General features: G+C 45.9%; 1 protein-coding gene across 1 annotated transcript in view; it reads right to left on the bottom strand.

Annotated features, from left to right (window-relative positions):
• Positions 1 to 5292: 5292 nt before the first annotated feature.
• Aldh1a2 (aldehyde dehydrogenase 1 family member A2) overlaps positions 5293 to 27042 on the bottom strand; it is a 78005-nt gene continuing 56255 nt past the window's right edge. The window contains exons 8-14 of the mRNA XM_038322617.1: positions 19488 to 19590; positions 17234 to 17418; positions 15811 to 15975; positions 15545 to 15702; positions 14876 to 14950; positions 7313 to 7401; positions 5293 to 5916 (exon numbers count right to left, since the gene is read on the bottom strand). Of these exons, the coding sequence (XP_038178545.1) occupies positions 7329 to 7401; positions 14876 to 14950; positions 15545 to 15702; positions 15811 to 15975; positions 17234 to 17418; positions 19488 to 19590 (759 nt within the window). The 3' untranslated portion in view covers positions 5293 to 5916; positions 7313 to 7328. The remainder of the gene's footprint in view (positions 5917 to 7312; positions 7402 to 14875; positions 14951 to 15544; positions 15703 to 15810; positions 15976 to 17233; positions 17419 to 19487; positions 19591 to 27042) is intronic.

The raw sequence follows: 27042 nt of genomic DNA, 5'->3' as shown, positions 1-27042 counted from the left end.
GGAACTGAAGTAAATTCAGCATCAATCCACAGGCTGGACACCTCTGTAATCACAGAGGGTCTTCCTAGGACACCAGAAACCCTGTCTTTGGTTGCAGGTGTGGCAGGACTTGGAGGCCTCTCTGGTCCAGCCAGGAGTGCTGGGATTGGTCTGCCTTTTATGCTGATTCAAACATTGAATATGAGACCTCAGTGTTTCTCTAAACACAGAGGGAGACAGGGATGAAATCAGGCTATTTTGGCAGTGGAGATGACTTAGTTTCCTAAGTGTTTGCCTTACAAGCATGGTAAGCAGAGTTTGACCCCAGATCCTATGTAAAAAGCTGTGAGACACAGGAGTCCACTGGCCAGGCAGCTTAATTGAATCAAGAGGTTCCAGGTCAATGAGAGACCCTGTCAAAAAAATGAGGCAGACGACACCTAAGGAATGGCACCTAGAGTTGTCCTCTGGCCTCCACATGCACACACACAGGCACATACCTGCACACACATGGGTACCTACACATGAACACATGCACACACAGAAAGGAGGAAACAGGGTGATAGGTTCTTGTCCAGCTTCTTCAGCTACCACATAGAAGGGGCAGCTCTTCTCATGGCTTCCATCTCCTCCCCCATGGGCTCTCATGATCATTACCACCCCACCTGCTCCAGAGGAACAGGAGGAAGAAGCAACTTCAGTTGTCCCAAGACATGTAGCATGTGCGACTCTAAACAGATACCTGCCCATCCATTGGACAGCAGACTTGGTGGTGCCTCAGTCAGCTGTGAGGACAATGAAACACCCCGGTTCTCCAAGCTACATTCCCCAGGGAAGCCTTTGGGTGAGAGAAGCTTCTGTCAGGAGACCAGACTGCTTCTGAAGACTTCACCAAGTAAGAGGAAAAGGGGGGTGGAGGCTGGTCCAATTGTCACACAGGTTTGAGCCCTGTGTGCTCCATACACTGCTCAGCCATGCTGGAGGGTCACTGCAAGACCTAGAGGCTCTGACAGAGCTATCTTGCCACACTGCTCACCACTGGACAGGCTGGAGGGGGAACGTGGGGGACCTTCTGGAGTAGCACAAGGCCCCTTTCCTCCCAGTGACCTCTAGATGCTTGGCTAGATTGAGATGAAGGTCGGCTTGCCTGGCAGCCTTTGATGTGAAACTGCTTGTGTAACATGAGGGCCGGCTTGTCGGGGTTTCTGTCTCGCCCGCAAGCCCCAAAGAAAATCACACAGAGATTTCTATAAGTTATAAAGCTGATTGGCCCATTAGGTCAGGCTACTTATTAGCTCTCGTAGCTTATATTAATCCATTATTCTGATCTATGTTAGCTATGTGGCTCAGTACCTTTTTCAGTGGGGCAGATCACATCCTGCAGCTTCGGTGGTCTGGGCAGAAGTGGGAGGAATCAGCTTCCTCCTTCCCAGAATTCTCCTGTTCTCATTGCATCATTTGTACTTCCTGTCTGGTTTTCCTGCCTATACTTCCAGCCTGGCCAATAAGCATTTATTTAAAACATGATTGACAGAATACAGACAATTCTCCCACACCATGCTTGGATGAGGTTTCTGTTTATCTATGTGACCAGGTCCTGGCTGGGCCACCGCTGCAGGGCTTGAGCTCTCTACAGTCTCAGGCCTTTGGGACCCCCTTGTGTCTCAAACTCAGTCCTGAACTGTTATCAAGTGGGCTGTAGCTGCTTGATTTGTGTGTGTGTGTGTGTGTGTGTGTGTGTGTGCATGCACAAAGGCCAGAGAAAATTCTCAGCTGTTATTTCTCAGGAGTTTTCTGAGAGTCTTTCATGGAACCTGAAGGTCACCAATTAGGCTGGAGCAGTTAGCCAGCCAGACCCAAGTATTCATGTGTCTCTTGGCCTTTTCTTTAAATGTAGGAACTGGGTTTGAACTCAAGTCCTTATGCTTACAAGCAAACACTTTAAACACAGATACATTTCCCCAGTCCAAAGGGCCTAACAGGTTTCTTTCTTTTTTAAGGTTTTTTTTTTTAGATTATAACATGCATTGCATAATTTTCCTCTTTCCTTTCCTCCTTCTAAACCCTCCCATGTACCTCTCCTTGTTCTTTCAAATACATGGCCTCTTTTTTCATTAACTGTTACATTGTGTGTGTGTGTGTGTGTGTGTTTTGGGAACATATTACGAATACACAGAAACATACGTGTATATATGTGTATTTGCTTCTGTATATGTGCACATATGTATCATGTATTTCTGTGTGTGTGTTCCACCCTGCTCAGTCTGTATGATGTTACTTATATGTAGGTTTTCAGGACTGACTACTTGGTATTTGATAACCAGTTAGTGTGCGCTTCCCTGGGAAAGTCTGTTTCTCCAATTTTCTGCATTCCTTGGTTGCTAGTAGTTTTTTCTTTTTATTTATCTCTTTTTTTAACTAAGGTTGAGTCTTTTTGGGATTTCCCCATCCATGCCAGCATGTCTACCAGTGTCATTCTTGTTCAGTTCTTTTAAGAAGCCAATTGGTGAGATTTTAGGGGCATAGCTCTAATAGGCCTAGGAGGCACAGCCTTACAGCAAACTTCCTGTTCCTTTGGCTCTTACAAACTTTCAGACCCTTCTTCTGCAATGATCCCTGAGCTTTAGGCACAATGGTTGTGTTATAGATGTATCAGGGGGACTGGGCTCCACAGCCGCATTTTGATTGGTTGTGATTTTCTGTAATAGTCTTTGTTGCAGAAAGATTCCTTGAAGAAGGGTGAGGATGACACTTACCTTTGGGTGTAAGGACAAACACATAGACCGTGGTTAGGGATTGTGCGGGTTTTGAAAATTGGTGGTTATAGATTCTCCTCCAGGATTCATGACTTCACCAGCCCTGGGTCAGGTTTCTAGTACCAGGCATGAGCTCCCTTTTGTTAAGAAGGTCTTACGTCAAATTGAAGATCCATTTTTTTTTAATCACCAGATGGCTTAATTTCTTTTCATCATGCTCTCCTTAGTCTGTGTCTAGAGATACACGTACGATTTTAGGTTCAGTGTTTGGAGCAGTATAAAGGGCAGACCAATTCCAGCCTCCTGGATGGACAGTTCTCCGGCCTTGCCACACCTGCAGCTAAATGGCAAGATTTCTGGGGCCCTAGGAAAACATCTTCTGTAATTCTAGCGAGATTTTCCCAGCTTGTGAACTGATGCTGAGTCTATCCCTGTTCCTTCTTGTTGGCCACTGAGAGTGGAAACTTCTGGCACTACCTGTCCATACAGAACACATGCCACTAAAGTACTCGGGGCCTCATGCCACGAGGCAAGCATTTTACTGTGCTGTCTCTCTAACTGCTTCTTCTCTGCCTTCTGACCCCTCCGACACAGTGCTACTCTATTCGCTCCACCACACGGGCACTCAGCTATTGCCATAGGCAAAATTAGGATGGAGCAGAGCTATAAAAGCTGTACCACCTTGGGAAGGGGCTCGTGAGATGGTAAAGAAAGCCACAGTTGGCTGACTTACTTTATGCTGTGAGATTTGCAGGGTAACAGGCCCAACTAGCTAGCCTGTATGCCCATCACCTTGCCAGTGTCTAGCATGGCAAAGGCACATTTGTGGAGAGAATCACAAAGTGGGACAAGAAGGCTTTCCTCACAGGCTACTCCTCTGACCACAGCCTTTGGCTACTGTGCTGGGTGCTCCCCCCGGCCTTGTTCCATTCTGCTTACTCACTGTCAGTCCTTCTATGTGTAGGGTATAGAAAGCCACCCAAGCAAAGTCCCTTCTCTCCAATACTTGCTCAAAAGTTTATTCTGGATATCTCTGGATTGCCACAATATCCATGTCCAAAGCCCTAAATCAAGATCTGCCCCCGCAACTTTGATCCATGCTTCAGTTTCCCGGGCAGTAGCTATTTATCTTCTGACTTGCCTTTGAAACAATCATTATTTTCTTCTTTTAGATTCACTTAAGTGGCAGTAGCTTCTTTTCTTTCCTTCCTCTCCATCCTTAGGACCCACACTAGTATTGTATCAGACTCTCTCTTTTTCTGACCTTGGCTACTGTTACTCTATAGCAAGCCCACTTCCAGGGCCTCTGGCTGGGCCTGTTGTCCGCATGCTGAACCTGCCTGGCCAACCTGTTAGTCTTGCCAGGCTTGCCTCACCTGTCTCTGTAGGGTTTCGCTTTCAGCAAGATGGCTCTCCTATACTGACCTCAGCCATACTGCACATACACACGTGCGTGCGTGCACACACACACACACACACACACACACACACACACACACACGCACATAGAATAACCGTGTTCCAAAGGATTCATCACTCTAGGTCTTTCTCTTGCTTCATCCACTTGATGTGAGGCCAATTCATAGGAGCATGGCCTTACATCTGCTTCTGGCACAAGGGGCTCCATTTTCCATATTCCATTTGTTCCTGTAAGGACCACAGCAAGGAATCCCACCCAGTCCAGAGCAGAGCATCTCTGTCTAACTCCAGTTTGCTTTGGTCAAAACCATTGGTTCATGTTTTCTCTCTTTTGACTGGAACCCTGACAGAGATTCTGAGGGTTGGAAGTGAGGGGTGTGTAAATCCTAAGGGTGAGACCCATTCCCTAAAATCTCCACTCTGAGGCTGATGTAAAGGTTCAGCAGGTAAAACAGCTTGTCACATAAGCCCAATGGCCTGAGTCTGATTCCAGAAACCCATGGTGGAAGAAAAAACACTCCAACACGGCTTCATCATGTACTCTGCGCATTCGTATCCCCACCCATCTCTCCCTCCCTCCCCCCTCTCTCTCTCACACACACACACATACACACACACATACACACACACACACACACACACACACACACACACACACGACAAATGACTTAAAAATCCAAGCTTGTTATAAGTAAAAGAGTGGACTCCAAGAGCACAGAGGATGTCAGTAAGCTGTAGGCTGCAGTGCCATCTGACTTACAGCCGAGATGGACCCCGTCAGCTTTCCAACCTTTGACTGGTAAAAGTGTAGCTACTGAGAAACGCCCCGCAGCAGGAGCCCTGATGGTGCACTCAGGGTGTGTGAGTTCTACATCATAGATTCCTTTGAGGTTTGTTCCCGAAACCTGAAGTTTACACATGTCTGTATTTATGTGCCACAGAAAACTGTAAACACACAAGTTTTAAATAGTGTCGGAGCACAAGTTTGTTTGTTTAACCTTAATGTATTCTATAAAATACCCTCCCAGACTTCAGCTCAGTCACGTAAGAGGACGCCCCAGCCAAGACTCCCGGCTAAGAAGGAAAGACAGAATGGGCTCAGTGGGACAGACTCACAAACACAAACAGTCCCGAGGTATACACAATATAAATGCTTTATTGCTAGCACAGAGGTTTCTTCTGAAGTAAATTAAAAGTCATAAATCTTCATTTTCACATTCTACACTGTGGTTTGAAGGGAACTAGCCAGTTAATGGTGTGTTCACGTGGGTGTGCTGCAGGAAGAGCAGGGTGCCCACTGGAAGCACTCGAAGTGCATGTCAGGGCTCTGTCTGCTGAGCACACTGTCGTTGGTCAGTAACTTGCTTGAAAATACGTAGACAGACAGGTTATAAATAGAAAACTGAAAACTGGTTTGGTTAGAAAGTGGAAAACCGTTAAATAGAGAAGGCGATAGATAGGTGCCCATATTCTACACCTAGGTTATATTTGGCATTTTTAAATAAATGTTGTTCACCCAGGTTAGAGACTGGCTTCAATTTGGCAGCTGGGGAGAGAAGGGAAGGAAGCCAGCGCTGCCCACACCAAATGAGGTTCATTGGAAGGCAGAGGGAATGGAGGGGGTGGGGAGGAAGGAGAGTCAGGCTTGCTTCAAACCTCCCCCCTGAAGGCTGAAGCTCACTAGTTGTGTGTGTGGATGAGCGGGCCACAGGGCATACAGATGAGACCTGGTGGGACGTGGCAGTCTTGGCATACTGGTGCTCTGCAAATAGAGAAGGGCATCATCAGGCTGGGCCACATTTTTAAATGCATTGATAGCATATTCTAGGCAGGTGTCATAGGCACCGTGGGCCAAACCAGACAGCATTGGTGTAGCAGGTACTGGTACGATGGGGATGAGGATGCAGAAGAGGCCATGGTCCTGACTCCAGCAATAATTCACTTCTCAAGACTTGCCAGCTGGCCTTGGAAACAGTCATTCTTCCAAGGCTCTGGCATTACTAGCTTCCTGAGTCTACCTGGACTGTTTCAGTTAGTCTTAAGATCAGCTTTGGAAAATATCTCATTCATCAACGGAAACAAGGGCTGTGGCTCTTGCTCTATTCCAGAATAATCAAGAATTTTACACAGACACACACACACACACACACCACACAGACTATCTCCAAACCATGCAGTAAGCTCAGGAACTATGAAGTAGATGACCTGTGACCTTCATTACCATCTATCTATCTAGTGGTTCTCAACTGTCCTAATACTAGGACCCTTTGATCCAGTCTGTCATGCTGTGGTGACCCCTAATCACAAAGTATTTTTATTGCTACTTCATATCTGTAATTTTGCTACTGTTATGAATCATAATGTGTTATCTGTGTTTCCCAATGGTCATAGGCAACCCCTGTGAAAGGATCATTTGACCTCCAAAGGGGTCATGATCCTCAGATTGAGAACTGCTGCTCTAAACACACACACACACACACACACACACACACACACACACTGTATAAAGCTAAGAAGCTGTGAACTACACAAGATGACCTCTGACTCCATCTGCATCTTCTTTTTGCTGTGTTAATTATGGAAGTAAGAAAAGGACATACTACATCCCTACCACTTAGAACATCTGCAGTGTACCAGCTCCTGGCATTTTTAGTCTGCCCTGGCTCTAACTAAAACCATTTCATGTTTTGCTTTGAAGAAATGGATAACATGAAATGGTAATTTGGCTGCAAAACCTTGGAAAATTGTTCCCGGCCCAAACATCTGCCCTAAATGAGCTCAGCTGAGGTCTCCTTGGAAGAGTGGGGAAGAACCGGAAGGAGGAACATGAAGACGGTCCTGCCCAGGCAACCTTTCCTCCAGGAAAGCTCTCTGTGATAATGGCACCAAATACTGCAGCTCCCTTATCCCATCCCATGCTCCACACAGCACTGGCTGTGCCAAGCACTCCTCCACCTTGCCTATCTCCCTACTATTTGGTATGATTAAGACGACTCCTTCCAGAGTGTCTCTAAACCCTGCCTTGCTGGCCTGTGTCAAAGGTGCAGTGACCTGCCTGCTATGTCATCAATTCAATATTTAAAAAAGGGCTGGGCTCAACTCTGTACTCCTCGGTGCTGGGCTCTCCAGAGAAGGTGGGGGAGTGAGCAGTACTTCACCTTCCACCTGGGCCTCTTAGGAGTTCTTCTGGGGGATCTTCACCGTCACGGTCTTGACTTCGGAGTACTCTCGTAAGCCAAACTCTCCCCTGAAACATACAAATGGCAGATTCAAACACCAATGGCCCAGGGGATTGTGCCTGACCTGTGGTGGCATCCTCAAGAAGGTGAAGCTGTCATCTATGAGCAGCAGGTCACTGGGCTCTACACACAAACTCCTAGTGGACAACGAGCAAAGCCCTCCTCAGTAGAAAGCTGCCCTCTCATGGGAAGATGTCCTGTCTTAAAGGATCACATGTTTTCAGAGCATAGGATAGAAAGGAGGTGACTCCTTGGTACCCTGAGAACCAGGCCTGGTTTAGCCAAGGCAGGATGGCTCACAGCTGAGCACCACAGCAGCAAAAAGCCAGGCCCAAGATCTGCCTGGGCCATGTTTCCACCTCCTGTGAGTGCTGGCCCTGCAGGAATGGGTGTACCGCTCGGCAGAACCCTGCTCCAGCCTCTGCAGACCTCTGGCATCCCCATGCTGATAGCCTACTTAAAGGGCTGCTCTCTACCTCTGAGATGGAAGTCTTAGACCAGAATCCTTACCAGTATACAAAGTTCCCATTTCTCATTCCTTACACTTCCTAAATGAAGAAGGATAGGATAGCCAAAGGCCTACTGTGTGAGGACAGAAACCACCCGGACCACCTTAAATATGGCCCTGACAAGTGCTGTCCATGGCCCCACGAGGCTGGTGAGAAGATTTAAGAAGTAATTAAGGGGACCATTAGGGAGCGCTCTCCACAAGAGTCTCCTAAATCACTTCTCTCCTGGAACTGTGGCTGGTGACAGGTGCAGGGCTGTCAGGAAGCATTTACCGAGTTATCACTGACAGATTCAGGGAAAGCAAAGCCAAGCAACTGGTGGGAGCCCAAGTACCTCACAGGTGAGTGTTACGCAGAGGAAGGGTCTGCCAGTGTCACTTCTGCTGGAGCACTTCTGTCCCCAAGGAGCCGGGCTCATTCATCTTGCTGTCTGACCTCCCTAAAATTGTGGGCTTGCTACACTACCCAGCACATTGAGGACACAGAGGGAGAGGAGGCAGAGGAGAGGAGAAAAGCTTTTGCTGTTCCTTACAACTTACAACTTCCTTCAAGCTTACAACTGTTTCCTCACTTCTACCCTGGTGCCACACTGTCTCCCTCAGGGAGGAGCTGCTCAGAATGCATCTGTATGTGAAAGAGCAGTGAGAAAACGTTCTTCTCCATCGGTCAGCTGCAAATGATACAGTTCCTACAGCTGTACAAGCAAGACCTAGGGCAATGGCCCACCCTGTTCCTTTTGGGATCTCATGGCCCTCTGCTCTTCTGGGCACCACACCCAAGTTGACAAGGGCCCCTGGGAAACTAACAGGAACCGAGAAAGACCACAAACACAACGTTACTGTCTGGGCCATTCTACTTCAAGAAGAGTGAACTGGGCCTCCTCAGAAACAGTACCCTTACAACTCCACCCAGGCCCTAGGCACCTACTACCAGTTTATTCTGGCTTTCTCTGAATTTTTTCCTGCCTTAGGACAATTCTGAACGCGTCTCCTCTTTAGAACGTTCTGTGCTTCCTGGTGTCAGTGACGTTACTCCCTGCCTTCTAGTTCCTTACGCACGCTCTTGGGCAGAAGAATCCTTTGTTCCCACTCTTGTCTCCAAGCTGTGAGATCTATGAGGGCGTATCTATGGAATCAGAAACATGTCACTATGGCTGCTTTCAAGTGTCCCCACTGGCTCCCACCATGTTTGTGTATGTGAAGCTGTGGTGGCGTTACTGGCTGGAGGGTCCTTGTCCAGTCCCAGGCATGGATGAATACACAGCCTGCTCAAAGACAAAGGTGACTCACACCTAGAGTCCAAAGGGATGCTTTTTGCTGAGGTACCAAGAGGGTCAGTGAGAGACCTCGGAGTAGTGTATCACAGGCATGATGGAGCAGAATCAGAATCTTGGAATCAGTGAACAGGGAAACCAGCGACCCTCCACTAGCTAACTGAAGGGCTTGGTTGAGCTATCCCTTTCCTCTTGGTGCCTAGTCACCTCCCTTGTGGCAGTTCCTGTGCCCCAGCATACAGTTCTCATTCAAAGAGCATGACTACACTATGGCTTTTACCCTCCCACCATGAAGGCTCTGCTTTTGTAGGTCTTGAGAGGGCGAGCTGGTCATTCTGCACAGTCTCTGAGAAGACTGTCCAAGGGACTCTAAAATCTTTGAAGTTTAGATTCTTAAATCTGTTCACTAAGGTTAAAGTCTGTGGCACATCTAGACCCTCAGTTATCAAGGAAGAACCTCACTGCTGCTCAAGAGGCCAGCCCTTCCTTACTGAAGCACTTTCATCCCTGATTGGCCACCATCATCACTGCACACCTTGGGGGCACAGAGACCCTGACAAGGCCCCAAGCCTGCTTCTCTGCAGACCAAGATAGTTTCTGAGATGGAGCAAGGGGCCATACCCAGAAAGAAGGGAAAAAGTGTTAGGTTTTGGAGGCATCCAGCAAACCATCTTAGGAACTGTTGGGTTTCTATTTAGACCGTGCATTTCCCCTAGTTTCTATTTGGCTTGCTGCAACAGTTTTCTGAATGAGGCCCCCACGCCACCTGCACCAGCACCATTCCAGAAGTTTATTACAACATGAAAATCCTGGGCTGTAGCCCAGATCTACTCAACCAGAGTCTCTGAGAGTGGGTCCCCAGACGAGCATACTTAACAGTCCTAACCGCTCAGACCACAGATGACTTCTGTGCACATGCATGCTATGTATGCAGGCATATGCATGCATCTGTGCGTGCATGTATGTGTGCATGATTTGAGAAGCTGCACAGTATCCCACCCCATTTCTCGTTCTTGCGGTCCTCATCCGCATTCTCTAAGATGCCCACAGCTCTCTTTCCATCCCTTTGGTTCAGTGTGAACTGTAGCTTGTATTTGCCCACCTTTTATCTCTGGGGACTGTGATAAGGCAGAAGCAAAAGGACAGAAAATGAATGGGACTTTCCGGGCAGGCAGCACCGAGAAGTCTGACGGGGGTGGGGCATCCATCAGAAAACCTGTAGAAAGCAGACCTCTTATAGCTCGGAGAAACTGAGGCTAGGCAGTCTGCCTTCCTTGCAGCTTGTTCGTGAAAGGGGCACTTCCTGTATCTGCCCCATCTGGGGAGGGCAAGGAGACTGGGGTGTGAGGCAAAAAATTCTTCCCAGAGGGAAGGGGAAGCAGATTCTCTGCAGACTATCAGACTAGATAGAAGGCAGACCAGGCTCTTTTATTTAAAGCATTTCCTGTTACTCTAGGTCACTAAGGAAGAGAAAACATGTTTTGGGAGTAAGTGGAGACTGTGCACCAGGTCACTTACATCGCAGCCTCTTAGCTGTGGCCTGTAATGGCTTGTGTCATGAAAAGGGTTCCAATGTAGAGGTTTCTGAATACTCAATGGCCAAAAATTTAATTCAAAATCAAATATACAACATCTGAGGCTTTCTAGGCTGTGTTTGCCCATTGCATTTTGTGGCTTCATGTGTGCCTCCTTGATTCTGAACATGCAATACACTCTTAGCACTGTGTACGCCTGCATGCCATCTATCAAACTCAACACCTCAGCTCAGACTTCAGACTCCTGTTTGCTATGAGGCAGGGAATTTTGTTATGAAGTACATGTTTATTGGACATAAAAGGTTTCTGCTAGAAACATAATTTTTATTATGGAAAAAGAAAAATGAATAAGTTCATTATTTTCCTATCACCCTCCTTCAGCCTATAAGTAGCAAATGAGTACATCTTTGGATTGTATTGTTAGAATGTTTGATTTTAAAAATTGCTATCTGAGTTTTACAAAAATTTGTTAAATGAATTTTGACTTTGGATTAAGACAGAATTTCCAACAAGTTCTGAAATGGTTCTAAACATGCTTTTACTTCAGGGCATCCATGTTTATGGGAAGCAGTGTTTAGCTTTGGAAACTGTTGAAGATGTTATTTGTCCTACATCATCAATTAGCCAGCAAATTTAATTCTTTATGTAAAATTAAACAAGCACATCCATCTCATAAATAGGCAAGATTTCATTAATCTTTCTTTACGTTTCATTAATCTTTAACAAAAAGTAAAATGACATATATTCCAAATAATTGTTTTATAAGACATTTCTTTATGATTATCAGGAAATATTTGGGTCGTATATCTATTTTGCATTCCTACATACCCAGTGGTTAATAAAAATTTCTCAGGCAATAAGGGATCACAAATGGAAAAAGGCTGAGAGACCCTGACTTACGGAAGATGCAACCAGTCTCACCAAAGAGCACCAGCCCCTCATGATCTTTTAACTACAGTGGGAAGGGCCACATTGTCAACACGTCTATAAGGAGACAGACGCTGTTCTTCAGGTTTTCTTGGCTGTTGTTTTATATGGTTTGACAGAACTGAACTGTCCCACAACCAGCTTTCCAGCAAAGGGACATTTCTTCTAGGAAGAAACCAGACTTACATAACATCAAAAGTCTGAATCCCAGGAAGGCCTGTTCCTGATGAGGGACAGGGATAGCCTGGGACTGCGCTCCATTACCCAGAGGCCATTTATTACAAGTTTATATTATACTGGTGATTCACCCTGTTAATGATCTGTAGCAAAACACCGAATGAGAACAGTGTTCCCAGGACCAGTGACTATCTGGACACTTCAGAGAGATTAGTAAGGACAGCCAGAGAGGCCGGAAATGAGCAAGCAAGTGGAATGCAGCCTCAAGCGGGGCCAGAGAGTTAAGGCCGAGAAGAAGTCCTGTGTGCAGGATGGTTTGGAACAGTTGATGGAGCGCAACCCCTGTGGGAAGAGGATTCCAGGTGGGTTACAGTTCTGCTGGAAGACAAGTTAGAGAGGACACAGGTGCACAGGAGAGCAGAAGAGCCGGGCCACTGGCTGCGGGGTAGGAAAACTGCTACACTTCAGAAGCAACCTGCTCCTGAAGCAAAAGAAGGGCCACCATCCTAGCAGCGCATCCTTAATGGCCACTGGCAGCTTTGCTTTCTGGATGAAGGCTTTTCAGGCACCACTACATGTTTAGCTACTTAATCCTAAATATCCGCAAAGCAGCACTCCCAGGCAGGTACTGTAATTATTTTCATCTTCTAGAGAAGGACATCAAAGCTTAGGAAGAAGGTAATTTCTGTCTACAAAAATTTACAGAGGTAGGAAGCACAAGTGCCAAGATTTGCAAGCAACACGACTTTCCAAACTGCTCTTAGCCTCAAAGCTGGTCACCCAAACAGCCCAATGCTAAGAGGCTAGACAAGACCAGCCAATGCCAGCCACAGAATATGAAGCTCGTAGATCCCCTCCTCGCGTTTAACGGGGTCCCTGCACATCCCGCAGACAGCATCCCTACCTTTCCCACAGTACTTCTGCTCACACTTCCTCTTGACCACCTTGCTTTGGCCTCCAAACTCAAAAGAATATTCTCCATTTGCTCAACTACTCCCCTCCTTAAAGGCCAAGTCAAACCCAAGTGCAAGACCACGGTGAAACAATGTCCAGACTTTCTCGTTTCTGGGCTTCTCTTTTGCTCCAGGGTTTCTGTGCTGGGGCCCCTCTGATACCTGCAATGTGTATTTCATGTACCCAGCAGCATTCTAAGTGCCTTAATGTGCTGAAGTCCCTGAGACCAAGCCCAGTGCCTTGCTTGCCATGTTCGCTACCAGTTAGTAGACTGTGGTCTAAACATTTGCTATTAAAAAGTCATTCAGTAATGGCAGAAGGAAGGGGCGTGGATGATGCTCCTTCTTGTGAGCCACTGGGTTCAGGAAACAGATCTACTCTTTTCAAACAGAGAGACATACGTTTTATAAATGGGGGTGTCAGATCAGAAAGTTTCTGGCCACCATTCAGTCCCTGATAGCCACTAAAAGAAAAATCAATTTATACTGAAGTCTGCTCTGAGGAGTCTCTTGTCTATTTTACTTCTGTGGTAGCCCTGTTTCTACAGATCATCAGCATCTTAGGACAACTGTGCTAGTTCTGAAGCCTGTTCCAGAAGAGTCCTTGTGCCTGGCCCCCAAGCTTCCATGGCTAGATGCCATGAGACTATATGAAACCAGGGGGCCTTAGGCTAGAATGTCAGGCCTGACACTTACTGACTGTGAGACTGAGACAAGCTGCTTGACCACTCTACTCCTTAGCCAGGTCTCCTGCACGCAAAGTATATCTATATAACCACACAAATCAAATGGGATAGTGTGAGGGAAGGAGCTAGCACAAAGCCAGATACACAGCAGACCTTTAGCCGAGGGCAGCTGCTGAGGTATGGATGTTTGTGTCACCCCAAAATGTGTATGTTGGAACGCATTGTGCAATGTGATAGTATTACCAAGAGGGGCCATTGGGAACTGATTAACTCATGAGGGCTCCACCCTAACAAATGGGATCAGAGCCCTTCTAGGACAGGCTCCAGCACACTTCCTTTCCTCTGAACTATGGTAAGTGCCATGTGAGAGAAGTGAGCCCTTCCCAGATACCGCATCTACCAGCACCTTGACCTTGGACATAACTTCCAGAAGCATAAGCAGCAGTTCCTACTGTTCACACTGGCAGAAGAAGGCAGGGATGAAGTGCTTCTCTTAGTGCAACCTTCTTCTGCTCTCTTCTCCACTAGGCTCTGCCAAGGCACCCCTTTTGTGCCAGGCACCTCAGCCTTAAAAACTGCTATCTCCCCAGTTTCCAAGCAATTTCCCGGAAAGGCCTGGAGATGTGTTCAATTTGTACCTTCAGCAACTCCCTCCCTGACCCCATGTCCTAAGTCTAGTCCTAACTTTAAAGGACTTACAGGGCTGAGCAGGTGGTACAGACAAGTGACCAGGATGGGCATGGAAGAAATGGCAACCAGCAGTTAGCTCCTGGAAGCTCCAAGCGTCATGGGAACGCACAACTGTGGAGCTCGGAGCTCTGGTGGCTTTGTTGGGGAGCATGGAAGTATAAACACGCCAGCCAGGCTTCACATACAGCCTCATGCTCCAGAGGAGCAGCTCGAGGTTTCTGAAGGCAGACTGCAATGTTCCTGCGGCAGGGTGTGCTCCTTGGCTTGGCAGCTGGAGAATGCCAGCCCTGAGAACTGCAAAGGTGTGTTCTCTGTGGGCTCTTTTCTGCAGACAACATGGAGCTTTTCCCCTGTCCTGACAAGACGCAGCTGAATAATGGATCCATTTCTCTGTCCACTCTGAGTGTGAGGGAGTTGCACCTTGCTCACTTTAGTGCCATGTAATACTCAGCTTATGTGAGTTCGTACTTAGTAAAATGTTAGATTGAGCTGGGTATGGTGTAATCTCAACACTCAGGAGGCAGAGGCAGAGGCAGGAGGATTACTGTAAGTTTGAGGTCAGCAGACACTACAAAGATCCAGGTAATTCTAGGCTGCAGAGTGAGACCCTATCTCAAACAACAGCACAGCAAAGCTTATGAATAGAGGTGTGGAGGTGAAGTGAACTGTTCTGTGAGCGCCCTCTGTGCTGGTACATTCCATCTACGTAGACACCAGATCTCTGACACTTACATTTCTCTGCCATTTCCAGACATCTTGAAGCCCCCAAAGGGGCTCTGGGCATTTAAGGCATTGTAACAATTGATCCTGAAGGAAGAAAACAGCATTGTTAATACGAACCCATCTCACAGAAATAATCCAATTGGTATATTTCTTGGAGTAAAAAGAATTTTCAAAGTGAAAATATCAAAACGACTTTAATTTTCTGGTCTAATTGATTAGAGTGTTTTCTCAGATTGAGGTCTGGCTGCCTTCTGACTTCCCCATCCTTGCAGAGGACCCTTATGAGAATTATAATGCCCTGCCACAGTCTGGACGTTGTTTATCCCTTAAGGACTCACTTGTGGACATCTTGGTCCCTGGGGTGGTGATGCTAGGGGATGAGGAGGAACTGTTAAAGCTGGAGCCTGGTGAGGGCATTAAGGTAGTTCCTGCAAGAGCAAGCTGCTCTAAGCAAGTGCCACCCCTGAATCTTGCTTTCTGGTTTCTGTCTGGCCATGTCCTCATCCACCACCATGTGCCATGCTGTAACAGACCCTGCAAGAGTCGGACCATGCTCACTGGAATTACAGCCTCACTGTGGGCTAAATAAAACTCTTTGAAATAAAGTTAGCATTTCACAATAGTGATGAACTGTGAGCTAGCAAGGCTCCTTATATCACCAGTGGATATAAGTCTTACCAGACAGTCCCAGCTTGCATTGCAGAAGACACCGTAAGAGCCTTGTTGATGTCATTAGTGAAGACAGCTGCTACAAGTCCAAAGTCTGAGTTATTGGCTCTTTCTATAACTTCATCCATAGTCTTAAACCGCAGGATTTCCTGAACAGGACCAAAGATCTGCAACAAAATTATGTATTCAAAGGTGAAAAGTGTTAAACTTGATGACTGTCCTAACGCTCTGGCAATCCCAGGAAAGATGTGGCCATTGTAAAATGCCCGCGATACCTCCTCCTTGGCAATCCGCATGTCATCAGTGACGTTGGAGAACACGGTGGGCTCAATGAAGAAGCCCTTCCTTCCCAGTCCTTTGCCTCCACACTCCAACTTGGCGCCCTCGGCCACACCACTCTGGATGAGCTCCAGGATCTTGTTGTATTGTTTCTTATCAATCTGCAGGAGAAATCACCTGATGACTCTCAGAAGGCCTTCCGTGAAAATCGAAACACGCACGTTCTCGTGAACCCCTGTGTGGTCTTCTCCCCCAACTGTCACTGCATCCAGTCAAATCATATGAAATTGATATATTACCTACTCAATTTTAAATGGTGAAATAATCGAATTTTTTATGGTTGCACCTAACAGATGGAGGAATCTGAAAAACGCTAATGACTATCTAGCCTGAAATACCAGGTCAAGATTTTTTTGAACGTATCAAAATGCTAGAGGACTACCTCAATGATTGTTCAGTTTCTATAAAGAACAGTTACTTCTGCCCAGATGATATTTGAGCAAATAATATGCCGACATTGGAAAGACAAACAGTGGATTACACAGAGCCCCTTGACTAGTGCCGCCTCGGGCACTGTTGGGTTTATCTTAGAGGAGAATCTAATGCATAGCTGCTGTCTTTGGAGAAGTGAATCACACTTCCCGGGTGAAAGATTCTGATTGAAAACAGAAGCCAACACCAAAGCTGTCATTCAGTCATGGTGAGTGACATAAGCTATATTCACCCAGGTTTTCTTACCTAAAATATCAACCTTCTCACCAGAGGTACCCAAACTGAGAGATGGTTTCCTTTACTAGAAAATCCATGCTTAGTGTTGCAGATGAGTTTAGACAAACCCTTGCAAATTCTGACCCTGAGTAGATTAAAACCACAGGTTTGGGAACTATCATGGCTACAGCCAGGCTGGAGTGCTCGAGTGTGCAGCCTGCTGCTCAGGATGTACATTTATGACGTCTCTTTTGCACTATGGGTGTAGAGCAGGCACAGTAAGAAATAACTGCACAGCCAAAGAGAACCTCAGCCAACCTTTCATTCCTACATGTCACAGACCATTGCAGGGACAGAACTGCTGGCAGCTGGGAAAGGGGAACAGAGTCTGAGAAGGAGATATCCACCTTTCCTGACCTGAGCATCTGGAATGTGGCCAGAAGGCCTAGGGTGGGGCTATATTACCAAGATCCACCCTGCCATGCCCAGAAATCTCCTCATAGCTAAATCACCCCAATGTTCTCCAGAGATTATATTTAGTAATGTAAAGAGAGGCAATATGTCAGTGCCTACATTTCAACTATGAAGACAAAGCACAGGAACAAGGAGGCAGCTAGAAGTGGAAGAGGCTGTGTTGCCAGGTTCCATAAGCATCAGGATCTATGCTGGCCCAGATTAAGTTACACAAAGATAATGCTTATGGTTTCTTACCTGAGGACCCTGCTCAGTGGTGGGGTCAAAGGGGCTCCCCACAATGCGCCTCTTGGCCCTTTCCACACTTCTTTTTACGAACTCCTCATAGATGGACTCTTCCACAAAGATTCGAGACCCTGCGGTGCAGCACTGGCCTTGGTTGAAGAACACACCCTGGTGAGCCTGCTCCACAGCGTAGTCCACTACAAGAGGAAGCATCATATTCTCAATACAGCCTTGCCTGTGGCCTGTCGAGGTAGCACCTTCCTTTCCACTCTCCAAAGGCCCAGGAATAATGCCCTGCTCATCACAGCCTATGCCACTGAGTGGCTCTGGACTGAGAACACAGACAATGCTTGCTATGTAAACTTGGATAACATTGCCTCATTGAGCCTCTTTCTTGATTCTGCAAACAGAAGGACCAGCTCTAATCACTCATAATAGGAGATTTAAATTTCACTGTACAAAAGACCCAGGATCATAACTGTGAATCTTCCAGGTGAGCAAGAAATGCAATGGAGACTAACAGAAGCCACCACAGTTGACTGTTAGCATACATGAATGTAAGCCCAGAGCTTGCCAAACCTTTCCAGTTTGAAGGAAAATCAGAAGTCAGAGTTTTAATGTAACCTTTTAAGATTAGTGTAATGGTTGGAAAAGGAAACATATATTCTATGCGTTTGGCCTATGGCTGCCCACTTAAGACTCCTGATCAACTGGATCTTGTATGTTTAATGATCATTTTGGTGATTACATGTAATGGAGGTGCTTCTTTGCAGATACTGTATCTCCTCTCTCTATAGAATTTGTAGAATTGTTCAACAGCAGTGCTCTTCCCCTCCTTTCCGATGTCTTGCACTTCAAGGTAACACTGACAAATCTCCACGCTGGTTGCTAGACGGCCGAGTCAGTGCAGTGGCAGAAGACTGCCTGCTCCTCAGAGGAGGGGGCACGGAATCTGACTGCTTTGAGATTGATTTTTATCGTTTTGAAGGATGTGTAGGTGTTTTTGTCTACACGTAGGTCTGTGCACATGAGCGCAGATGCCCTGAAGCTTGAGTTACAGACAGTTGTGAGCCACTTGACATGGATGCTAGGAATGGAACTCAGGTCCACCGAAGAGCAGTGAGTGCTCTCTCTCCAGTTCCAAGACCTCTGATTTTGACAAGGAAGCTAAATGTGAACCCTGCAAAGCCCAAGCTGGGAGGTGGTTTCAATCTATGCACGTTCTTGCTCCTGACTTCTCCAACTACAGAACTGAGAGAGAGTTGCCTGGAGGGTGTGAAGAAGAAAGAAATGGCTGAAGGGGACTTTGGAATTTCATTCTGGAGAGTTTCTCAGGATAACAGTGCACAGACTAGGTGGTCTCTTCCTGGAAGGGTTTCCTAGGTTACCAACCTATGCTTCTGGTAGGGCTTGTTCCACACAAGTCCTGAGAGCAAGAGAAAGGGGTTAGCATGCCTAACTAGAGGAGCTGTACGGGTTGGGGAAATGTAGCCAGTGCTCTGGAAGCAGCGTTTATGTTTTGATGACTGGTCAGCTAGCTGAGCAGATGATAGACCCGGCTGAAAAGTTTCAGATTTCTTGGATCTAAGCAGAGACTATATTTGAGGTGTCAGAGTCTTAGAATGATGTCCTTTCCATTACATATTAATGGGCAAACCTTCACCTTTTCTACCTCCCTTCTACAACACCAGAAATTCAAAATGGCCCTAGACTGTTCAGTGTTGGCTAGGTGTTCTTCTTCCTATATTAAATGATCATCTCAGAGACATTCTGGAAAGAAGTGGGCAGAGGTGGGATTCAGTTCAAAATGTGTCCCCTCCTCCCTACATTTATGGGCCCTTGCTTTGGTGGGAAACTGGCAGTGATAAATTTGAACTGGAAAAAATGAAATTTGAAATTTATGCCCTGGCAAAAGATGGCTCGGCAATTAAGAGCACTGCCTGCTCTTCCAAAGGTCCCGAGTTCAATTCCCAGCAACCACATGGTGGCTCACAAACATCTGTAATGAGAACTAGTGCCCTCTTGAGAAAGAGACTTGGTCATTCATCCTCATCAACTTAGACCATGAAACCCAATATGGACAAGTTCAACAGAACCGCCATATATGGGCTGCCCGTGAATACATCAGTATGGCAAGGGCATAAATTTCACTCATTTTCAATTTTTACTTCAACGATATGACTCTTGACATTCTGTTAAGAGTAGATATAGAAAAGGAAGGGGAAGGGTAGCATTCTGACACGTGAGAGATCCGTGGGCCACTTACAGTCAGCATCTGCAAAAATAATATTGGGGCTTTTCCCTCCAAGCTCCAGAGTTACTCTCTTCAAGTTACTTCTTCCAGCTGCTTCTTGAATCAGCTTTCCGACCTGAAAGGAAGGGAAGGCAGGGGTTGAAACAACTTGCACTGCCGCAGTCAGAGGTCAAAGCTCCAGGTAACAATGGACATGGTAGTTAAGTGACCCTAAGGCAAAATAACCCCAAGGGACAACTTTTGTGGTCAGCTTGGGAGGATGAGCATGGACAGCTGGGGTGCAGCTAAACACACATGTTGATTAGGGTGAAAGGATGCTCTCCTTTCACCATGGAAGACACGGGCCAAAGGCTCTGTCGGAGATAAATAGTATGCAACATGTGACTAAAAGTTTCATCACTACATTATGGCTTTTCCTTGGGCTGTGGCTTCTGGCAGGGGTGGGGGGGCAATCATTGAAAAACTGTTCATTTATCTCCAAAATTACCAAGTTTTATGCCTTTGCCTCTGCTTTGGGCTAGAGTTAAAGTGTTATAGAGAGTTGAGAGTCTGTTTCTAACTAATGTGTAAATGCCTATTCATCTAGAATTCAAGCAAACGAAAGGCCATTTAAAGGAAAAACATTTGACACTAAGTAGATATCAGTCAAGGAATTGAATGTGTCAAACGGAAATAAGGCTGTGCCATATAGAGGCTCTGCTCAAGAAAGTACATGTTACCTCAGGGGCTGAGGATGCTTTCCGAGGAAAGACTGAAGCTGCCAGACCCTCAAGATCTGCCTAGGCAGGGATGGATGGCCTACATGCACTCATTGATGCCAGCAGGCTATAAAGGCCCTGTCCTTGCTGCAGTGCCATATATACCCCACTGTGTCTAACGTGGGAGACTAATGTTGTCGAGCCTGCACTGTGATTTATCTTCCCCTTGGCAGAGATTCCTGATGGATGTCCTATGCAAAAACTATACCTCAGTGATGGCCTCGGAGGATCCACCTGCAATATGGGTATCATACTGGAGAGCACAGGTCACTTCATGGAAAATGCTGAGCTGTCATGTGGCCTATACAGAAAGTTTGGTCTGTGCCGAGGAAACATTACTCGTATGGATTCTACTGAGAAATAAAACTTTTAGAAGTCTTGAGAAGAGAAATGCTACATTTATGTCTATGCCTGGTGTCTTAGACGATTTACTGAGACTTTATAGCAGGATAATAAGTTCTCAGGCACTGGGAAGGCGTGGTTAAGAGAAAAGACCCCAGCTAGACTTGAGTTTTCACTGCCTTATACTCAACTGGGTTCTTGAGAAATCAGCAGCTTCTGAGCTTTGGTTCCCTCCTCTGTAAATGGGGATAAAGAGAGTATGTGCATTTGCATTTAGATGTGCTGTGATACAGTGATTTAATGCAGATGGCTCTTAGAACTCAGCCTAGCACCCTGTAAGTGTCTACACAACCTATCCACATACAAGGGCGAGGAGCAAGGAGGGCCTGTTCTTCTAAGTTCAATGCAGAGACATCCAGGTGGCTGAAACAGTAGGCACCACTAGACTTTCCAATGTTTGTCTCCCTCAGACCTCTCCAACTGTTTGCGTGCATGGTAATTACTCCGGGAAAAGCCCCAGCTGCCAATGTTGTGCAGTGATTGGGTTGATGGCACTGCTTTCACTGTAGTTCTGCCTCACTATCATTTTCTTTTCTTTTAAGAAAAAAATGACCTCATTCAGAGAAAAGAACCTTTTTTTGTGGTCACAAGGCATTTGTCCAATGACAATCTTCATGTCTACAGATTGCCAGTGAAGAATAATTTGTTATTTTCAGAGAAGTCATATCTCTGAAAGACATAGAATTAGTTTCTTGTTTTGCACAAAAATGTTATTCATCAAGGTGTAATAAATGCTAAAATCTGGTCATAAATATTAATGAACTGATTTTGGTTCACCAGCTAAAGTTCTCCTTTGCTATCCTTCCAGCTTAGGTCTCTTCTGCCTCTAGACAAAGTACTTAGGAAGACTTGGGCTCAGTAAAGGCTATGTTTCCAGAAAACATGCTTTCTATCTCTTCTGAGAAGAACACACAGACACAAAGGCAGTCCTGGCCCTTTGGTCTGACAGACAACAGTGTGAAGTAGAAATTATGACTAGAGCCTGAGATACCAAGAAGACAGAGAAGGAACCTGTCTCTGGTAGTTCAAGATCAAGCTCCTCTTCGACTCTATGCCATCACCTATGAGGAGTCCCTGAAGACGTGGCCATCTGTGACTGTTTGCTCTTGTGAGGAATTTCAATGTGCTAGGTTCTCTCTGCTCCTTGCAATTGATGTGGGCACATTCTAATGTCTTAGGAGAAAATCAAGTAAGTGATTTGTCAAAGAAGATAGTTATTGGAATTCATGAACATGTCATTCATGATATGAGTCTAGGGCAGACATTTGCATGTCCTGATTCATTTGTGCTGCCCATAATCCCCTGGGGAATATATTATCTCATTCTAGAGAACAACAGATTTAAGAGGCAGAAACTAATAAACATTAATTAGCAGGTTACCTAGCTGGTTAATAGCAGGCTGACTGTAAGGCCCAGACTTAGGGGCCTGCACATCCCTCCTTATTTTGTCCTCTGTTCTGCCTCCTTCTCTATGTCACTAAGGATGCAGTATGTGTCACAAGCCACCAGTCTTATGATGACACTACACACTACAAACTGATGGGAAAGGAGAACAGTAGCTTCTGTATTTAAAAAAGAAGTTGCATCAAGGAGAAGTCGTGGATTTTATACTGAGCAAGATACTGAATAAATGGTTAAGGCAGGTAATGAAGGTACCAGTCAGCTGGCACTGCTTTTCTCTGAGCCCCACTCCCTGACACTCATCAGGGATGAATGACCACCAGACTCCTCTGTGCGGTGTCGGGTTTTGCTGCTAGGTATGTTGCCCAATGATTATTTTCATGGCTACAGTAACTATTGAGTCCATGATCGTCAGAGAACAATTTTCCTGTGCCAGCCTTTCCTTAGAAACCAAGATTATTTATGATAAATATTGCAGGGCAAATGCGGGATGAATAATGTCTTTCTTCTTTGTCTCTGGACGAAGGTCAAGTTGCAGCTCAGCCTCCAGGAAAAATTGGTAGCAATGAGAGAACCACTTCTATCTTGGGTGGTCTGCGAACAGAACAATTCTAAAAATCCACCTGCTGCAGACTGCCTTCGTTCAGCACATACTCATCGTTCTGCTCTCTGCCAGATGCAACAAGGAACTCGCAGCCAGAACGACTCTTATGTAAACCTAGAAGGTATCCAATAGGTGTGACTGTTTCTGGAGTGCACTTTTGAAAAATCTGGGTCTAACTTAATACTAGGACCAAATAGATTAAACCATAGAGGTACTTACACATCATCGTCATTCTTCACTATAACCAACCCAGTCAGGCCACTCTGCTCCTCCCTTGTGTAAAAGGACAAGGAGGCAAGAATCTTCATTAATTGCAGGGCCAGGCATCATATGCCTACCCATGGTGTTCTTAGTTTATAGATCAAACTCTCTGACAAATATACCACAACACATGAATCTCCCCTGGATTGGAGAGTGGAGAGAGGTTAAGTGACCCCAAACAGAAAGTATTCCTTATTACCACTACTACAGGGGGAAAACAGAACCAATGCAACCCCAAAGCAGGGGAAGATGATGTGCTTAAAATTAGAGTCCAGGGAGCACCTGTGCTAATATGTCTGCAAGTCATGAAAATCAAGCTAAGGAATCACAGACACAATTCCTTGGAAAGGCATCACATCAAAACCTATGGGATCAGCAGGTCTTGGGACGAGTGACTGAACACATAAGACAAATCCCTGGATTGACTGCCCTTCTCAGGTGGGAAGCTTTACGTGTGATTCCCCAGGAGCTACATGTCCAGAGGTGGGAAGTGCCTGGCGAGTAAAGGAGGCTTAAGGATCAAGGTAATGGGCAAACTGTATGAAAGTCAGGCCTATTGGAGTGAATAGGCAATGTACAGATGAAAAGAGAACTGTCGTACAGTGTGGGAAGCGAAATCTTGTACATGACATAAGCAGAGATCATAAGGACCTGGTTTTCAGTCCATCATCTTTTGCAATCTGTAAAGAAGTCACCGTACACCCTTATCGTTCCTGTCTGGGTGTGGTGACCTACGCCCTTACAGCCAGCACTCGGGAAGCAGAAGCAGAGTCACAGACCTCTGTGAGTTCAAGGCCAGTCTGATCTACGTAGCTAGTTCTGGATCAGCTAGAGTTACATAGACTGCCTTAGAAAATAAAATAAAGGAAAAGAAAAGAAAAATGCTGTGTACTATAAAGTGCGTTTGCTCCTACCAAACTGAACAGCCCCTTCTCCTCCCCTGGTTTCAGCTTCCTCACCTGAAGAACGAAAGCTCAACCAGAGCAGCAAATTTGTCCCTCAGCCCTCTGGTTAACTGCAGTTTAAAAGGACAGATGGGGCTCCTGGGGCCTGTACTCACTCAGAAACTGTTTTTCTTGCCATAAGGAGCAGAAGTAGCTTTTCCCAAGAGCACCACAGCTGTTCAGGATGGGTAGAAAAGCTGGTCTGGTTTGAGTTTCCCCACACAGCGCTCCTCATGGGAGAGCGATAGTGTCCTATCACACTGTTTCCTAAGGCTGCACTCCCTGCAGAGACTCGCCTCTATCTGTGTTCCCCAAGCAGGCACCGTGTGAGTGGGGGTTCCCACACACATGTGAAACTGGGCTAATTCTCAGCAGGAATGTTGGCACAGACCAACTCTGCCTCCCATACTTGTTTGAATAGCCTTCAAGATTGATATTAGGAGTATCCCTACAGGAGCCGCGATTCTCCAGAGTCCTGTTCGCAGCAATGCAAGAGTGAGGGGAAGGTAATTTGGTTCTTCACAAAGAAAATAATTTGTTATCCAGGACAAAAGAAAAAAATAAAGAACACAAAAGGCCTTTCAAGGCCATGTTTATACAAGGTGTTTGGTCTCTACAGTTTCTGAGGTTGGTTAAAAATTTTCATGAATTAATTAACTTAAGGTGGGTCCCTTCTCGGAGCTAAAATGCCTTTTAAGAAACAGAAAACAGACCTGTACAAAAGATCTCAGTTCACTTTCTGAAGATGCCGGTTTCCTCTAGTATATGCTCATTTCTTAAGCCAAAGCCCAAATACACATACTCTGATTCTTCCCTTTTCCTCCTAAGCTTCCAGGGTTGTATTTCCTGGTTCTAGTTTAGATGGGAATGGCACAGAAATACACACAGTGTGCATGTCTGGTCCTTCTGAAATACCAAGAAACAAACTAATCTGTTCAATTCTCACCAGAAAGGAAAAGAACAAGGCAACTTTCCAATGGAAACAGCAATTTCAAAACACTATCTGTGAAATGCAGATCATGCGGATTCTGGAAATCAATGCAACCATGAATATGATTCTGACCTTTGTTCCCATGATCCTCCCCACTACCCATCTACCACTGAAACCCCACAAAACCACAAGCTCTTTCTGGAACCGCCCCTGGGTCTTCATCTGCAGGCCAGGCTTTCCTCCCTTGGCTTGCTCAAAAGTCCTTGCAGACCTCCGTCTGGGCACCTCCTCTGAACTGCTAGCTTCCTCTCCCCCACCTTTCCCATAGAGCTTGGCGCCTTCTCCTCCATGCCACCGTGCTTCACCCAGGACTCTCACCCTGTACTAGCTTACCAGCTGTCTGTCTTCCTCACAAGACTGAACTTGTCAGTGCAGGGGCTTGATCTGATGTGTGTGTGTGTGTGTGTGTGTGTGTGTGTGTGTTATGTATGTGTTTAATTTTCAGTCACATTTGTTGAGTCAGCGAGCCCCAGCAAGGCTTGTAAAGCCTCTGGAAGTGAGGGCGACAGAGGAGAAACTGGAGAAAGCCTACCTAGGCTGGGTCTGCAGCAAGCAGGGTCTTGAGCACCCCTCTTTCTCATCTAGCTTCACCTCTCACGCAGGCGGTGCTGCAGAGTTGGGGAACCAACTGTAGCTAGGAAGCCAAGGCTCTCACAGCCCTTTCTGTGTCTGAGCTCTAGAGCTGCGGCTAGTTTTCAAAAGATCCTGAGAATACTCAAATGTATCACTACCACTAAGAACCATGGGAGCAGGCTGGGGACATAGTTCAGTGGCAGGGTACTTGCCTAACACATGCAAAGCCCCAGGTTCAATTCCCAGAATTATAAAAGAACATGGGGGAGGGGTGTCAAAAAACAAAACAAGCCAAAATCCATCTTGAAGGACAGCCTTCACCTGTCATCACAGCTCCATTCTAAGGCTGCTGTTGACTGAGTGCCTCTTGTATGCTGTACGTTTTCACACACAATTTTAATCTTCACAGCAACTGTGAGAGGTCAGAGTTATCATTCTGCTTTATAGTTGGAAGAAAACAGGACTCAAAGAGGTTTATGACTTAGTGACTGGTCTCTATGGAGTGGCAGAGCCTAGACTGGACCAAGAATGCCACAGGGTGTTTCAGGCTTTCCCCACCACGGCCTCTCTCCAGTGGCTCCTCTTTGCAGGATGAGCCGGGACCAGGGCTCCTCTGCTATGTAGGAGTCTGATAATTATGCACAGGAGCTTATGACCAATTTAGTCTAAACCATCTGTCTGCCCCACTTCACCATCCTTTTGTTCCATAACACTTTTTCATTTTAGATAAATAAGCAAAAAACTCAAGATTTGATTTCTTACTTTACTTTGATAGGAAGAAGTGTGATTTACTCAAGTCAGAAAGATGCATGTCACTGGGTGATGATGGTGCACACCTTTAATCCCAGCACTCATAAGGCAGGGGCAAGGGGATCTCTGTGAGTTTGAGGCTAGCCTGGTCTACAGAGCAAGTTCTAGGACAGGCTCCAAAGCTTTCAGTCTCAAAAAATGAATGAAAGGAAGTAAGTAAGTCTGAGCTCAAGGGACAGGCTTCTAAGGACCTGGCCATTCAGCCTCAGCCTGGAGGGAGGACTACTGCAGAATTCTTGCTTTAGCAAATTAGAGTGGAAACCAGAGCACCTCAGACAGAAGAGACAGAAGCACACATCCTCTTAGTCTTTGGTATTCATGATTTAAGAAATTTAAAAAAGAAAGCTAAAAATTAAAAACCTGTACAGTTGAACATTTTGTCATATTAACATGGTATTATTTCACTAAAAAAATCCTTTGATTTACTATGGGATTTTGTACAACCCTTGCCTTTTTGCTGGTTTGTTTTAAGAAAAAAAAAAAAAAAGCTTCAACTGTCCCAGACCATAGGCTGCCTATGAGGGATAAGGCCAGAGAGAGAAGAGAGCTGACCTGATTCGTCAGTGCAGCAGCAGCAGCAATGAGCTTGCATCATATAACAGGACAGTCACCCAACTTGGGGAAATGAAAGGGGAACCCCACTGTGTGAATTAGCATCAGTGGTAACACAGCTGCTAGCTACAAACATTGCCTTGGCACAGATCAATCAGGACTTTCCTGTAGTCTGCTTTGATGGTCTCCCTACTATCTTGTTGACTAATGACGAAATCATGATTTGTTAATCTAACTGAATGAAAAAATAATACTGTATCAAGCAAAATGC

This window comes from Arvicola amphibius, chromosome 3 (genome assembly GCF_903992535.2).
Source record: "Arvicola amphibius chromosome 3, mArvAmp1.2, whole genome shotgun sequence".
NCBI lineage: Eukaryota > Metazoa > Chordata > Mammalia > Rodentia > Cricetidae > Arvicola > Arvicola amphibius.
This window is presented reverse-complemented; position numbering and strand designations above follow the sequence as displayed.